This window comes from Pieris brassicae, chromosome 2, assembly GCF_905147105.1.
Source record: "Pieris brassicae chromosome 2, ilPieBrab1.1, whole genome shotgun sequence".
NCBI lineage: Eukaryota > Metazoa > Arthropoda > Insecta > Lepidoptera > Pieridae > Pieris > Pieris brassicae.
In genome coordinates, this window is record NC_059666.1 from 9,906,241 (window position 1) to 9,924,697 (window position 18,457).

The 18,457-nt window shown below is 34.2% G+C and overlaps 2 protein-coding genes across 3 annotated transcripts in view; both read right to left on the bottom strand.

Moving 5' to 3' along the window:
* Positions 1-1,878: 1,878 nt before the first annotated feature.
* Positions 1,879-8,053, bottom strand: LOC123720233. The gene is made up of 6 exons (XM_045676772.1): positions 8,038-8,053; positions 7,614-7,729; positions 5,907-6,051; positions 3,982-4,150; positions 2,934-3,148; positions 1,879-2,522 (listed from the first exon to the last, which is right to left on the bottom strand). Exons 1-6 carry the CDS (start codon positions 8,051-8,053, stop codon positions 1,879-1,881), a joined length of 1,305 nt encoding a protein of 434 aa, XP_045532728.1.
* Positions 8,054-14,342: 6,289 nt separating this feature from the next.
* LOC123720048 (adenosine receptor A2b) overlaps positions 14,343-18,457 on the bottom strand; it is a 37,191-nt gene continuing 33,076 nt past the window's right edge. For both annotated transcript variants that reach the window (XM_045676490.1, XM_045676491.1), the window contains exon 3: positions 14,343-15,123. In XM_045676490.1, the coding sequence (XP_045532446.1) occupies positions 14,443-15,123 (681 nt within the window). In that variant the 3' untranslated portion in view covers positions 14,343-14,442. The remainder of the gene's footprint in view (positions 15,124-18,457) is intronic.

Here is an 18,457-nt window from a genome sequence, read left to right on the forward strand (position 1 = left end):
TGTAAATTTTCTGTTGAGACACCTGTTATTAATAAAATATCTATCATTTAATCGTGTCTTGCGCACTGTGAATATTATTGCATGTGATAGGGTATATTTAGTTACACACTGGCTGTAATCACAACAATAGCATTCTTTATAATTAGTTATAAAAATAGGTGTTATATTTTTTTATGTGCTTAGTTTAGTTTTTATATTAATAAGTTTTCTATTGTATAAGTATAAGCTACTGTAAAAATAGAAAACAAGGAAATAAATAAATATGTATTTGTTCGTGCCTAATGTGTGTTACATGTTTTTCCTAATAAATTTATTGTGAATGTTTTTGGCTGTTAATTTTGTATTGGATATATAGTCTTAATAGACAATGTAATAAATTAAGTTGGCAACACTACCTTTTTAATATGGCTTTTTATCTCTAATACTTTTGTAAAATGCTGTATCACGTTGTTCTTCTAATAAAACTGCAAGTCCAGAAATATATTACTTTTTATTAATATAACAACATTATGCATTCTTGTTGATTTAGGGTCTCCTCTTAGGACAGTATTGTTTTTTGTAAATAAATAAAAAGCCTTGAAAATTGTTTGTAACATTAGTTATTATTACCTATATTCAATAAAAACATCAAACCATCATAACATTTGATAGTATTATTATTGGGCGAAAAATTTGTAACACTTGACAAACCCAAGGTAGGTCATGAAGAAACAAGATGGAGCGTTCTAGTCTTCAGTAGAAACTTAAAGACAAAGTTAAAACAAGTGTAAAATGAAGCCTAATATAAATAACGTCGTAACAAATTCTAAAATATTAAAGTGTAAATGGGCAATTAACATTTCCCGCGTTTCTGGCGACGGATAGGTAAAAAAGACCCCCACTTGAAATGACCCAAAAAGGAAAAAGAAATAAAATAAAAGAGAGATGAGAGAGAAGTAAAAGAAACCAGAGGAGGCCTTCACTCGGAAGTCGTGTACTCGTTAAACATTGTGACTTATACTTAATTTAATACGAGGCACTGTCTCCTTAATAAACAACTTTTTGCCCTGTGCTTCTGGGAGGAGCTAGACTGGCTTAGTTTGCCAGGACTTTCCGCAAAACGAACCTTATGAGTATCTAAGTGCGGAAACTGAGCAGACATGAACTTCTAGACTTAATGTAATCCTTACTATGTAGTACTTAATACAGGATATTTTTCTTACTTAAGAATTAGGTTCATTACAGCCTAAACTTACAAGTGTGGTTACTATGTAGCAACTGACTAACATTACTTGTGTGCATTGTAAAATATAAAAATAATACATCTATCAATTAATTTCCACTTCTCGGACAAAAATTATTAGCATGACGCAATGCTAACATAAACTTTTTTGCATGGACAAATTTTTGCGTAAACAAACATATTTTTATTATTTAATATTTGATACAATTATCTGTACCTTACAGACTAGACACTCGACGAGACGTTACATGGGCGGCTGCTAAAATTCACATATAAGCTTCTTGGTTTGTTCTTGAAGGAGATTGAAAAGAAGTATGTTGACAATAAATTAACTCACCGATATACAGATTAAGTATTCTGATATACGAGCTACGGTCTGGATTTCCATAGTTGCCACTCTCGCACATTGAAATTGATTTTGCTTAAATGTATATAATTTAATTTTTTTCATCTCTTCGTGTATGTTGTTTGCCTATAAATGCTTGTCACATTAAATATTGTATTTTATTTCTCATGTACCAATGTATCAGTGTGCCGAGCGTAGACAAGCTTTTATAAATAAATAAAAAGGTTAACGCGAGCCTCAATGTCCCACTGACTACATAAGTGTAGAATGAAGAGACGCACAGAGGTTCTCGCCGAGTATTTACAATACATTAAAATTTAATAACAGTCAAAAACTTATACAGTAATTGGAGTGTGGTAGCAAACGTATATATATTCACGGGTATAATATTAGCCGCTAACAATTTAACAGGTTTCTGTGCCTGCAGCAGGATAACATACACCATTCTCTTTTCTCTCACATCAAACTTATCCCAGCCACACGCATACACGGCTCTTTCAAAAATCTCCGATGAGTCAATCAACTTCTGACACAAATAGCAATACAAGAAGAATACCAGAAAAGAGTTTATAAATATGGGACTAAAATTAACGCATTCCTGTAGGGATAAGTAAAAAAATAATGCGATACAGACGGCATTTGTGCCGAAATTCACGCCCGTGGGCATACCGTAGAGATCTTGAAGATTCTTGATAATATCTAAAGTTAGGACATGCCGGTTAATCAATTTTGGTAGCTTTTCTTTCATTTCTTTGTAATGGATCTGGTCAAAGTCCTGTTTGTCGAGTAGAAGCATCTCGCTGGATAGGAGTTGGTACATGGCTGATGTGTGAGCTATAAGGAAGAGGATTAGAGATTGAAAGGTGAGCATTATTGTTATAATGCAGAACTCAGGTAGTGTGAGGATTATTAGACAGATCTCACGGTTCGGGGAGGCTGTTAACGGCTCCAATCCTGCGAAAATATGGAAATAAGAGATTCAATATATCCATTATTTTATTAATTCAAATTAGTACCGTAATTTCAAATTACGGTCATACTTGAAATCTTATTTTTTAAGTCTTAATTCATGGATACAAGGCCTTTCGACGAAACAAATTACAAATATCATGATGGATCAAAAATATATTTATTTTATTATCAATCCATTATTTGTAATAGGTACCAAGCTGGTTGGAAAATGCTCCAAGTTTTTCATTATTAAAAGTTCGATATCGGCTCAAAAAAATATTTTCGCATTTCAGTAATCCTTCCCTAACCTAACCTAACCAAAAATAATTAATTATTTTTAATACAAATCCCGGACTTCCACGCGCTCCTTAACCACGTACTCGTGATATGTTAATAATTTTATAAATCACTTACCAACACAAGGCGTCATTGAGTAATAATTATTAGAAACATCAATGCGATGTGGCAGATAGATGAAAATAGCGTCAATCATGTTACATCCATTGAAAATAAAAACAATCTTTTTTACCACAGACAAAAGATTCTCGTGTTTCTTTAATAGACAATCAGTTTCTCTTGATAACCTATCATTTTCGGTAACTTGCTTCAAAACAGTTTTCAATAACGGTCTAAAAGTATATTTAAACATAGTAAATCATAATTATAGTCTCGGACACAGCTTGGGCAGATTTTCCACTTTGTATGAAAGCTTCCTTGTTCCTTTAGTGAAAAATCTTGGAAAAAAATATCTTAATTAAGCTTTAAGCCTTTCTTTAAATCCCTAATTCTGTATCCAACAACAAACTCAATTGAGCAATTCCAAAGAAACTCCACACATCAAAATACATCTAGTTTTTGTAAACTAGACGACTTCTTCAATACAAAGAGAGACTTGTATGCTCGCTGCAGCGATATTAAGGGCTCGATTCTGAGAAAGATGCATGGATCTGCTTAACGCTAGGCCTTCCTAAGGGACTTCTTCTGTCATTTTCACACGTATATATCCATTCTATAAGATACTTCCGTAAGTATCGGACTGTTCTCGTTTTAACATGTGTGTTTGAGAACAAAAATAAAATAAAAAGAACTACAAATGCATCACGAGTCTGGCTGTCCATTATTAGAATTGTGCCTTTCGGCTACTGAATTCACAGTTATATGCTTATTAGATTTATTGTTGTAATATAGTGTGAATATGTCTGCGAAACATCAGTCAAAGTCGTAAAGATTCTATGCCATATAACAGTTAGTTAAAACTTAAGCCAAAATCTACACCTTTAGAATCAAGAATAGAGATCATTCTTTGAACCCTGGCAACACAATTACGAGGCAGTGTAAGTGCCCATGGATGTCGGTATCACTTAACATCAAATGTACCTTTTCGTTTGGCTTATAAAAACATCTTGCATGACCTTTAGTGATTATAAATTGAAACTATATCTTATAAAACATTTTATATTACCTTTGTTTTATCCACCAATAGCAGTTAGTCAAAACAAATATCAGAATCGAGACGTTAAAATAGTTCTTCACGAAGTCGCTTGGCAATCGTGCGAACTTCGCTTGATAAACTATACTTCCAACTCCATATACGTAAATTAAAATGAACGCAGTTCCAATCCAAAATGGTACTAGAATATAAAAATATTATTTTACATAAACCAGCTCTTTATTTCCCTAACTGTTTCGACATTAAGACACCTAGTTTCTTACTAGGCAATTAGATCAAAAGCCTTCTGGTCTTAACACGCCGTTGATGTTTAGGTTTATTAATAAACGATGTCCATCACCGGAGCTAGAAAAGTCTATTGCTGCATAGTGACGATTGAAACACACGACCTCAGAGTTTAAAGGCACACACGCAAGACACTATTCACATAATATAACACGGGCAAAATGCACAACGGACCAAATGGGCGTCTAAGTGCTGAAACTGAGTCCACAGTCCACTTTAGAACAAATAGCAAACGGGCAAGAGGCTCACCTGATGTTAAGTGATACCGCCACCCATGGACACTCTGAATGCCAGGGCCTCGCGTACGCTCTTTTCTTGAAGGACCCTAATAGGAATTGTTACATGTTACATTTAGTGTGTAATATTAGTGAAGGTATTATATATATTTTAAAAAACTTAATTTGCCCCCATCGGCGTTTGTTTCTTCTTGGAACTAAACGGAAGTAGGAACTACATCCAATGGCACTTTCTATATACAGATTTTGTAAATAAATATATATATATATACTTGAATGCAATATACATTGTTACTATTTATGTCCGAATTTCAACTTTAAGACCTACGGATCCGTAGGAACGCATTCTGGCATTCTTGCCAGAATATTGACGAAACATTACTGACAGTTCCCACATATGAATTTAAACACACTATTTATTACTAAGGTAACAAATTACAGTATTAATTAGATTTCGATTCGACAGAGGCCTCACTACGTATTCCAAAAACTAATATATGGCACGCTTAAAAGTTAGAACAACTCTCAAATACATACGCACACACACCCATTTACATTCACGCATACTTGTAGGATTTGTGTTTATTGTAACACTAAGACTACTTACTTATTCTTTATAAAGTGTTTTTAATATACACCATGAATAATTGTTATCTACAGAGGCTCCCTAGTGTGAGGACTTTCGTTTGATCAATTTGTCACAGCTTTATTTCTGCCGTGAATGAAATTGTTGTTATTATTATTAATTAATTTTAAAACATTGGGTTATATTAAAGTAAGAAGATCTATATCTCTTTTTACTTTTTTTCAATGATTTTTTTAGAGAAATACATTTTGTATGACAAGTTCACTGTCCTATGTGTGTACAACAAATTTTTTTTTAATGTTTTCTTAGTACCTAGACGAAAACGATTTTGTATCAGTCCACCTAATTAATAAATACATATAAGAGTTGATTTTATTTATATTTTGTTGGAAGTAAAGATTCTTAGTAAATAGAATATTTTTATGTATCAAGCGTTGGAGATTTTTTAGACCCAAAACTTTTGACAACAGAGACATAAACAACTTAACTGTAATTATTATGACATATGAAATTTGCATGCCTATTTTTAATGGCTGACTGTGCAGTTTTTTTATAATTCATCTATTAAAAGGTACTTCCTTTCAAAAGAACATTTTTATTTATTAAGCGTAGAGATATTTTAGATCAGAAGTTTTGACAACAATAAAAAACAACTTAACTGTTATTATATTATGACATTGTGATAATTAATATGACATTTGCAATTTTTTTAATTGTTGATTGTGCGGATTATTATTTATTAACCAGAATAAACGATTTAAACCAAGATTACTGATTGTGTGGACTATCTCAGTTATTTTCATTTCATTATAAATTAATAAAACCCATACCAAACACTTTATCCCGTTCTAAGGAAAATCCAAGCTGCTTAGGAACTATATTAACGAACCATAAGATGTTTTCAATACGGTTTCCCTTTAGGTGATTTTTGGTTTCGATAAAAAAATTTGATAATTTAAAAACCATACCGACGAGCTACCTTTAGAAATATTAAATCACAATAGGTGACATAGCTTCAATTATCTTCATTACTACCTATATAAGAATTGTCTACCTATAATTATAATTTAGACTCTTTATACCGTCTGCATAAAAGTTAAAAGACGATAATGACATGGCTTAGTTTATCCGAAGGCCTTGTTTTTTTGAAGTGAATGGAAGTCGATGAAACGAAAAAGGGACAGACACATACATTCATACGATTTAACTTCCTAAGAGGAATTGATACGCTCGTTTCTTGAACCCTAAATCGAATTGGTACGGAAATATTTCAGTGGCCAGCTGTTTCTACATAGTGATGAAACTGAAGTATTTTCGAAGCAATTCTTGAAAAGGCGACAACGCACTTGCAAGCCTTCTGGCAATATGAATATCCATGGGCGCTATCACTCAACATCAGGTGAGCCTCCTGCCCATTTGCCTCCAAATACAACACATCTTAAAAAAATCTGAGCGTGTACACACGTAAGAAGTGAAACTTCTTTATGACCTTATTTTTCGAAAAATGATCTACTATATGCAACTTAACAGAAATGGATTAAATAAAGTTAAATTAGATAAAGTTTAACAAAAGGATTTTATCATCATACATGAAAAATTAAATGGATATCTTATTACTACTAAGATCATTACAGAATTTCATTAATTGTAATAGAATAATTACTATCATTGTTATCGTTATTATATATTTTTGTTATTAATGGCTTCGAATCTCGTCGGGTAACGGAAAAAATGTGACACGTAACCGAAAATAGTGACGGAATTTTTTTTCCAACGCCGAAAAAGAAGTTTCACTTCAAAAATTATGCTTATCAGCTTAGTACGAAGAAATGTTATAACACCTTCAATTATGAAGATAAACTTTATTTAATATCTACATAAAACCCCGTAATTGCTATTCAATCACATATTTAAAATTTTACAACAGTTATGAACTTATACAAAAATTGTATCGTCGTTGCGAACGTATAAATATTTATCGGTATTATGTCAGCCGCTAACAGTTCTATCGGTTTTTGGGCTTGCAACATAATTATATAGATAATTTTCATCTCCTTAATATTATACTTCTCCCAACCACACGCATACACCGACCGCTCGAACATTTCCGTCGCGTCGATTAACTTCTGACAGAGATAGCAGTACAAAAAGAATACAAAGAAACAGTAAATAAGAAAGGGACAGAAGTCTATCCATTCTTCGGTAGGTAAATAGAAAAAGAGTGCAATACAAATAGTGTTTAAGCCAAAATTAACACCCATGGGAAAGCTGTAGAGAGATTGAAGGTTCTTTATAATGTCCAAAGTAAGGACGTGGCGGAAAATGAGGGATGGCAGCTTGATTTTGATTCCTTGGTAATGATTTTCGTCGAATACTGGAGCATCTAGTTGCTGCATTTCTTCGGCTAGGAGACGATACATCGTGGCTGTATGAGAGATCAAAAGCAGCTGAAGGGTCTGGTAATTCAGGTCTATAATTACTAAAATGACTTCTTGTATGAATAGGATTGTTTTACAGATTTGCCGGTTCGGTGTTGCTGATAGTGGCTCCATGCCTGGAAACAACATGGCGACGGTATATGATAAAGTATATATAATGTACGGTATACGGTAATTATGGTAAATGGTTTTAATAAAGTCTCGAGAAACATGCCCTTTTATCAACAATATTTAACATTTTATTTTACAAACTAATTTATTTATTTATATTTGAACTAAAATTACATATATATTAAATTCCTGTAGTGTGTTAGTATGATAGATGCTGTATGTTATCAGGTTAACAGATAATGCATATTTTTGCGGGGTTATATTGAGTTACGATAATATTTCGTGTAATTAAGTTAAATATTTTTGTTTTAACCTGGTCCAAATCTCAGTGTAAATAGCCAAAAAATTAATATACATGTATTTATTTTCCTCCAATGTGGTATAAAATAATGAAAACCCAAAAAAGTCTTACCAACACAAGGTGTCATGCAATAATGATTATTAGAAATATCTACACGATTAGGAAGATATATGAAAATGGCATCTGTCCAAATAGAACCATAGAATATAATAATAATTTTTTTGACAACCGACATCAATTTCTCGTGAATTTCAAAATGGCCGGGTGACTCTTTGGCAAGTCTGTCATTTTCTTTTACTTGTTTTAAAACTTTCTTTAAAAGTGTTCTGTAAAAATAATACACAGAAATTGAAAAAAAACCTTAAATCCTCCTTTTTCTTAACTTTTTTTTTAATATTTTGATAAAGTATTAACATACATTTTACGTCATTATTTTCGACAACTCTTGAAATGTCTACAAGATTATAGTATATTTAGATTACCAAGAAGCGATTCGATTTCAAAAATATATTCTTCTGGAATCTAATATTAATATATACAATAATAATGCAATCGATTGTTGAGATTATTATGACCAGCGTCTGGCCTGCGTTGCAACTACGATACAAGCGACTGAATTGTACACATTTACACAATAAACAAAAATTCACAAAGAAAGTAGTAGCATACCATTATTACTAGGCTACTATTTATTATTTGTTATTCTTATGATATTAATAGCAATAGCAATAAGCATAAGCATAATTACTATTTATTTGGTCCATACATATGAAATTGGCGTTTTGTATGGGAGGAACAAAAAGTCGAATATTTTGAAATATAATATACTTAACTAATAAAAGTATGAACTATTGTTTTCTATGCACTTTTGCCATCTCATAGGTAGTTCATTGATCCCTTTACTAAAAAAAACAGTCGGACGGGAATCAATAAAATCTGTGAAGGCGATTTGGACTGCCCCATCAGAGTTAAATTTTTCCCTTGCAAGAAGTTGTCCAAATTTCGAAAAAAAATGGTAATCTGTTGGAGCAAGGTCCGGGGAGTACGGAGGATGTCTTAGACATTCCAATTGAAGTTCTTCTAATTGGGTGCCTACCAAAGGTTTCGATGAGAACATCGTGATTAAAGTGGCCAGTACGAAATACGCCAATCTCATATGTAAGGACCTAATATAATAAATTAATCAATAAGTCAATAGCGCTCCAACCTTTTCAGGTATGGGCCTCAGATTTCTGTATCTGTTTCATGAACATTAGTTAATGAAATAGGTAAGTAGGTGATCTATAGTGATAGCCTTCTGTGCCTGACGCTCACCGTCGACATTTTGGGTTTTTTAGGTCTAAGGCAAGCCGGTTTCCTCACGATGTTTTCCGTTCGAGCTAATGTTAAATGCGTACATAACAAGAAAATCCATTGATACACATCTGGGGATCAAACCTACTTCAGGGATGAGATATAAATATTTTTTTAAATATTTGAAAAATAAACAAAAGCGGTTAATTAAAATTGGTCTTAAACCAGCCAGATCTCTTGAACACCGATGTAGCAAATGATGAATGTTAAGTACGCTATTATTTATTTCTACATATAATAATTCTAGTGTATTATTTTTATTATAACACAACTTACGATTGTCTTAGCCACCAGTAGCAGTTATTATATGTGAGCAATAATAATAAAACATTGACATTACTCTTGATGTAATCACCGGGGCTTCTTGCGAAATTCAGTTGAAACATCACATTCCCCGCTACATACACGTATGTAAGTAGACCCACAGAAACAACCCAAAAGAGGACTGAAATAACAGACTTTACATTAAACTACGCTCTCTACATACACATATACACAGTTATCATATACATATTTGTCAACCAGTATATGTCAAGCATTTATATTGCTATTTAACAAAAACAACTTGTACGGGAACGATGTTGTTCGAATTCTAGTCGTGTTCGCATGTTGAAGGGACAGCATCGCTTTTTATATGTATGTATGTTTATGTGGGCCAAATAAAAAAAAGTGTTAGACTTATCCGTCTAACATGTATTATATTTATGCATACGCGAACAGCTCTTTTAAATTTAACAAGCCTTGGTGATCTCAGATTTATGCATGTTTCGTAATTATTTGTTTTCTCTGGCATAGGTGATCAATCTCTGCCTGACACACGCCGTGGACATTTTGGGTTATAATCCGGTTTCCTAACGATGTTTTCCTTCACGATGCCACTAGAACAAAACTCTTAAATTTAACAATATTTTTTTAAGTAAATACGTTAAAATGTCACCGTTAGGCTTCCGATTAGAACCTAAAGAGGACCCCGAAACACTTGGTATTAGGTTTACAAGCCAAAGTAAATTTTCTATTGAATTTTTCTGCAAACGGCTTTTAAGTCTAAAAAAAATATTCTTAATACATGATAACATTTTTACAATCAAATCTAGATTAACACAAATCCTCAAAGGGTTTGAATAAAAGTATTCACAGCTAATTGAGCTATTAGAAGTTGCTTTTTGTCGCAGCTTTCTTCGGTTTAGAATTTTTTTATTTTTTAAAGACGAAAGATATCATGGCTGCGTAATGTTGGGGAGTGAATTGGTATTACGACTCTCGAGGAGTATCTGGCGAACAGAAAACACAGCTGAAGAAGAAGCGACTTCAAAAGTGTAAAAGATTGCTAATATCAGAGCCTCCTGCCCGTTTGCCCCCTATTACTTAAAAACATATGAGCGGTGCTAAAGAAGAGATTCAGAAACTAACCTTTGCGCTAAGTATGTCAAAAATGTATTGGTAAATGGATTCTGACATGCGCTGCCACCACCAGGAGGCGATAATTGATGACGAGTACCTAAATATTGATGCATTTATCAAAATTTTCGTAAATACATGTGTACTTAGACTTAGTGTTACTAGTCAACAATAGTCATAGTTTAAAATAAAAATAGGTTTTTTTAACACAATTTACGTAAATATACATTGTTTACAACTTTGACAACTTGCCTATTTGTTTGATATGTTTATAATTTTGTATAATGCACTACATTATAGGGTTATAACTAGATATGGTACCTTTACTTTAGACAGTTTTTTTTTATTAAATTTTTATAAAATTATATATAGCATTCTATCTATTAGAATACTAGACTCAAACAAGCCTACGGGACGCGCAAAAAGGAAGGTCATCGCAGCCCATGGACACCCATTTTTAGTGGATGCGTTGTAGGCCTTTGTAGGAGTATACTCTTACTCTCACGGAAGACCTCCACCGGCAGTCGATTCCACAGTTCGCTCGTTCGCAAAACAAAGTGTCTTGTGACACTTGACCGTGGATCAGCCATCACGATGATGATCAATCTTTGAATTGATACGGCTCGTATTGTGTTGAAACGAGGCAGGACGGATCAAGGTTTCGTAGAATCCGCATAGAGACGGAATATCTCTGCGTAGAGAGAGAGAGAGATTGACAATCTGTTAAAGCCTTCGCTAAATTTGGCCAAAGGAAAAAGCTGGTCTTGGAATTTCTTTTAACTATATTTCGTTTTTTGGTTAGACAAAACAATGTGATCTTCTTCATGTAGGTGATATAATGAGTTGGATGATGGCTCAATTCTCAGGGATAACATGTCAGAAATATCGTAACCGCTAAACCGATTTTAATTAATCTCCAACAGAATCTCCCCATCACTAAAAATATCTTCTAATAATAATAGAAACAGATAAGCACGATAAAAATATTATATGTAAAATGTATTTTGGCAATTAAAAATGTATGCAGGTTTGTCCGTCAAATTATTTTCCCGCGGTGTATAATTACTGGGGCTAGGTGTTGGTGTAAAAACTGTGATTAGTTATAATAACCTGCAATTTAGTACAAAAAGAATAAAATGTATGTCTTTTTTAATATATAATATTGTGAATGTTTATTAAGGAAAGTTATATAACTATTAAGATAAAGTAAATAATGTTTGAGATTATATGTGTAAGCATGTGTTTGCAAAAAAACAGATCGAATTTTCAGAAACAAATATTCTTTTTTCATTATCAGATGCCACTTTATTTCTAAAGTTTGGCTGTTACTTGAATTTCGAGGTATCTTGGGCTAATCTAAAAAGTTCATCGGCTGTCGTGATGCCGGTCCATTCCCGTACATTCCCTAACCACGACTTCTTCCTTCTACCAGCCCGTCTCTTGCCTTGAATTTTTCCCACTACTATAAGCTGCAATAAGTCGTATAGATGATGACGCAAAACGTCTCTGAGATATGCGGTTTCCGTATTTTAAACGCTGCAAGGAGAACTATTTTGGACAAATATTTTGCTATAATAAATATGTTTAGATGAAAAACGGCTTAATGTTGTTGCCGATACTTTTATTGTTTTTCGAAGTAACCTCCGTTCCTCTCTACACATCGTCGCATACGATGGAACCACTGAAAAAAGCAGTGGGCCCATTCTTCCTTAGAGGTCTCTTCTATAGCATTTTCGTACGTTTTCACCGCATCTTCAGGGCTCCTAAAGCGAATAGCTCGAATTTCATATTTAGTTCTTGTGAATAAATGACACAGGGCGCCAGGACAGGACTGTATGGCCGAAGACATCATTATCTCGACACTTGCCATAGTCAAATATTCAACAGTACGTTTTACGGAGTGCGCTGAAGCATTGTCGTGGTGAAAGGGGGGATCCTGCTTCGAGGGCGCTGCTGTCGATTTTTTTCCAAGACAACAGGCAAACAGCGATTGACATACCAGTCTGCAGTAACTATGCTTCCATCTTCTAGCACAACTGTAAAACCAATTGTAATTTGTGGCACGAGATGGGGCTTCATTAAAAAATGCTAATCAGAACCTATCATAGCTTTGTTGTCGAGTAAGCACACAACGAAAGTCATAATAAATCATTGACCAAACATTTTCTCGCGATAGGTTCATTTTCACGTGTAACAAGAGTTTTAGTTTTGCCGCCAATTCACAAAAACAAAATGACAAATGAATATAATATACTACATTAGGTTACCAAAGACATTTTATAATTGAACTTAAAAAAAAATATTATCAATGTTTCTAACTGGCCAGTTCTAAACATTTTGTGTTTCTCATGTATTAGGGCCATCTATGAAAGTTCACTTGAACTGTGGCATCTGCCATGTCGTTTAATAGTACAACGATGGGAAAACAGATGGCGCCACGAGTAAATAGAAAGTTAGTATGCGAATTATTTGTCAAGGCCTTAGACAATACCAATTACGAATCCATCAGTCGTCAAGGAGACTACCGTAAAATATATAATTATGGCGCTTATTTAAAGATTGATTCGCATATATTTTAGGTAAATAATACTGTTGTATAAACTACTCCGACAAAAGTATTATTTACCTAGCCACATGACTTGCGAGGACTTTGCATCCGATGCGACTAGACATAATATTGACTTATTATCAGTTCATTATATCAATGTATTTTTTTAGGCATATGTTGTTATATATTGATAACCACAGCACTGTTTGTTTGTTTCGTGATAATTTATACGGTGATCCACTGCATTATTTTAACCGACCACACATTCTACCTACCACACATTCTAAGTCTTAGGATTATAAAAGAAATCCGAGAGAAAATCGAACTACATTCTTACTCAGTGTATCCCATGGCCAATTGCGGTGTCGAGTTCTACCTCACAATACGAAGGTTCAGTACATATTGAGGCACAGATATTGAGAGAATTATATTGAAATCAAATACAAAATAGTTGTGTTTGGTATCACTATCGCTATTGAAAGTTACAGACCCGTAACTAAAAGATCTTACTTTTGTAAGACCCAAAACTCGATATATGTTCCAGAATTATTTAGAATTGTAATAATTATCTACCATTAGTATTAATTTAGTGGACGACTTGGTTAAAAAGAAATCGTTTGTATCAAAAATAATAAGTACATTTCCTGATAAAAGTTTAGTACCAAATATTTTCGAATTCATTTTCAAGATTTCTGTTATTCTACATACATCAGATTTCCTTTTCCTCATTAGTTCCACGACTGAGCGTTTTTCAAGGCAATTTTTGCTGCGCACCACCGCTATGTGGAACCAGCTGCCTACTGAAGTATTTCCGAACCAATTCGACTTAGGGTCCTTCAAGAAAAGAGCGTACAAATCCTTAAAAGGCCGGCAACGCACTCGCGAGCCCTCTGGCATTGAGAGTGTCCATGGGCGGTGGTATCACTTAACATCAGGTGAGCCTCCTGCCCGTTTGCCCCCTATTTTATAAAAAAATTGTTGTTTGTGGTTTCCATTAAGAACCACGTTTCCAATTAATCACCTTACCACCAAATTCCAAAAAATACAGTAATTTGCTCACATACATTTATTAACCAAGCAATTGACTCCTTTTAGAAGCGACGACATCATTCAACACATTTAAAAAATATATCTTAATAAATATGGTATTTACAAATGACACTAAAATAATTAAAGCTTTATTCTGTGTGAAATGCCGAGTCTCGGCGGATCTCATGTCAACTTCTGTCCGAACTGACACTTCGCACTCTCCGAATAAAATCCTCAACCTTCCGACAGGGTCTTTGACACTCCTGATTGGATTCAATCAAAAAAGGTCCCATGTGATTGTCCAGTCCTTCCGCTCTCCGACCATGAGTTCGACTCAAGAAAGGCTCCAAATCTGGATTTGTAGATACCGGGTTACCTGCTATCCTTTTCTTTTCTTCCAACGCTAATCTTTCGACTTCCTTCTGACGCAACCAGACTGGAGAGTTCACATACACTCTGGGTCTCTCTCGCAAGGCGTTACATCTTTCCAAGGCTGGACGTCGTATCGGTATTGGGGGTCGATATGCAGCTGGTATGGGTACTCCTCTCCCAATAATCGTACAAAGTAGACCCTTTAAAGCTGCTCGGAAATCCTTCAAATGATACGCGTATAGGAGAGGGTTGATGGCAGAGTTTAGATGCGAGAATATAATACAAAAGTAAGTAATAGGATTTGGTATATCGAGCTCAGGCATGAATGCTTTTATAGCGTTCATAGTGTACAATGGTATCCAGCAAACGATGAAGAAGAAAACTATAATGGCAAGGTTCTGTGTCGCCTTCACTTCTCGTTTCTGTGCAGCACCAAGCACTCGTAACATTGTTCCGGCACGTCCTTGTCCACCTTCAACAGTTACCACGGCGCTCATCTGAAAAGAAGAAAAGACAATATAAACTTTTTACGTTAATTTGTTATAATAAGTGAGTAGTAGTGATAGTCAACCCTTTACGGTTCCTGGCCACAGATGGCATCTTGATAATTTTCATGATATAACATTGTTTATTTATATATGTGTCTACACAATGCTTATTAATCTATAAATTATAGAAATAAAACGTTTATTTAGCAGACACTACAGGCTTTAATTATTGTGTTAGTAAGAATAATCTTAAAAGCTACTTTTACTCGTATCGTAGTTGAGTTTATCTGTTAAAAACAATACAAATCTAGAAGTTTTATAATATTAGATATGTCTTGCTCAGTAAATATGCACTTAATACGTGGGTAACACTGAAAATGTTTAGAATTGGCCAGTTAGAAACATTTGTAATGATTTTTTTAATTACTATTTTAGAAATCTTTGATAACCTAATGTAGTATATTGCATTCATTAGTCATTTGTTTTTGTGAATTGGCGGCAAATCTAAAACTCCTGTTACACGTGAAAATGCACCTAAGACGAGAAAATTTCCGGTCAATGTTTTAATATGACTTTCATTGTGGGCTTACTCAACAACAAAGCTATAATAGGCCGCGATTTGTATTTCTGCTGCATTTCTTAATTAAGCCCAATCTCGTGCCACTATTTACAATTGGTTTAACGAGTTTAAGCGTGGACGTAGCAATCTCAATGATGATCCGCGTGAGGGTCGTACATTAACAGCGACAACTGAAGATAAGCACATTGCAGGCGCTTGATTGGAACCCGCAAGGAAAGCGGAAGCGTGGCCGTCCCAGGCAAACCTGGCGCCATTCAGTTGCGGATGAGGCAAAAAGAGCTGGAGCGAGGTTAAATACGAGGCTCAAGAACGAACGAACGCCCTCTGCCCCATCTAAAGGTTAAAGGACATTAAGTCAAAAAAAGTAAGTGTCAGCAGGGCAGCGCCTGGGCTTGGCTGAAACAAACTCTAGGTTGAGAATAGCTACTGAACCAACACTAATACAACGAAACGAAACGTATAAATTCTCTTTTTTTATAAGAACATTGTTATCTAAAGAAATCATTGGCTGCGAAAAACAAGTGTTTAGTAATATTGTTTCGCTTTTTCCTTATCGGAGTAGGTATGTATTTTCCGCTTGAAACCTTTCAAGAACAAGATAAAGGTAACGAATTTATTTTTTATATAGCCTTTGTTTCCTATCACAGAATCACGTGACAATAATGCAATTTTTAGAATAACACTACGTCTTATATCATTATTTGTGTTATAAAATACTTTTATAAATCATTAATTAAAAATACAATATATATTATTACTAGTACTTTGCGGTTAAATATTTGTCACGAAGTAGAGCAATACTTGATATTTTAATCATCCACTAAACATCGATAATTTTAAATGTGTTAATCCTTGAAATGATCGTATATGCAATAATGCATAAAGATTTTTTTTAGTTACAGGAGGATCATCTGATGTTAAGTGAAAAAAAAGTGGTGGTGCGTGGCAGTCGGTCGTCGAGGTGATACGAATGGTACTTTGTATTCTGCCTCTATATCCCATGATAAAACTCAGCTACAGGTCCGAACAACTCCTCTGAATACTTTCCATGGTAAATACGGGAAAAGATGCAGAGAAATTCCACATCATTATAAAGATGAATGAGGTTTTTAAAAAGTCTTCATATAACACGTCATGATATCATTTTACACTAAAGCACTGATCTGTCTCTTTGTATCAAACCATAATTATAATTTCATAGAACGAGATGTATTATTTTTCCTTACTATACCTGTGTAGTGTTCGTAAGCGTAATATTTCATGTAGTTTAAGCAATGAGGATAGCATTAACGTAACCATATTACACATTAAAATCCCTTAACTACGTTAGTAAGGTATGAAACATCACGCCTGTTTCTGTGGTGTCTTGAAGTCTGTTACAAGTGATTGCTATAGGTTGTTTAAATCTTGTGCTAATATTATCTGTATTTTTGTCTCTTAACGTAGCACATATCGAACGCATACACTGACGTCACAAGAGAAAGTATTGCGAAACACTTTCACTCAGGAACACACGGTTTCTGTGTAATTCTGTTAAGGGTGTTTTTTAGTTGACATATTCTAATTTAAATTGTGTGGAAAATGTTAATACCTTTTTTGTTTGGTAATTATTTTTTGGCGTTTCAATAGGTTTTTACTTATAAACGTGTATTTTAATTATTTATCATTACATACATAATTTATTATAGTAGTATGGTGTAAAGAGAAACACAGTCCACCAGGACGTCGAACAAATTTATTTACCAATGATAACATCTTTACGCAAAACAACAAAATATATTTTGTGGGCCAATATCACCAATCCATTAAGAAAACATTGATGCAAAAGAGTGTAGATAACGATCAGGTTGATATTAAATATTATTTTATAGGTATAAGATATATTATTGAGAATTTTAGAAAGAAATATATCTTATTAAACGACATTTAAAGTTCTCTCGTCTCCTCAATTATCTCCTCTTGTTACTCTCCAAGTTTTTTATCACCATCCAAAAATCACAAAATCATCTTCATGTCATCCACCATTCCATCGTGCGTCACTACGATGCGTCGCCTCCCAACCTCCACAGCCAACTTTTGATAGCGCAAAGCGCGCCAAATTCTAATTTAACAACAAAATTTGACAAACACGAAACCATATCTTTTCTAATCTTTGTCATTATTGAGTAGTAAAGACAATATAGTACAATAGCTCTTGGCGTTGAGTAGAGATGTGGGATCTCTCTGCATCTTCGACAGCTTTTTTCATGGAGAGTGTTCAGAGGAGTTGATCGGACGAATACCGGCAGCTGAGTTTCATCATCGGACGTCATGGCAGAATATCCATCCGTATCACCTCGACGTCTGTCGTTCCACAAATGAGCGTTATTTAAGGCAATCTCTTCCGGGCACCACCACTGTAGAACCAGCTGCCCACTGAAGTATTTCTGAACCAATTCGACTTAGGGTCCTTCAAGAAAACAGCGTACTAAATCTTAAAAGGCAGGGCTATTGCAAGCCTTCTGGCAGTGTGCGTGTCCATAGATATATTATATTATTTAACACCAAGTGAGCCTTCTGTCCGTTTCCCTCCGGATATATAAAAAAGATATAGTGACATAAAATAAGATTATTCGACATGTCTGGATATCAACTGGATAAGTTAAGCTTATCTAGTTGAACCGCAGAAAAAGCTGTCTCAAAAATATCTGCGTATGTTCTATACATTTTTCATACGAAGATATTTTTAACAGATTCAAATATCCACGGTAGACTATTATACGC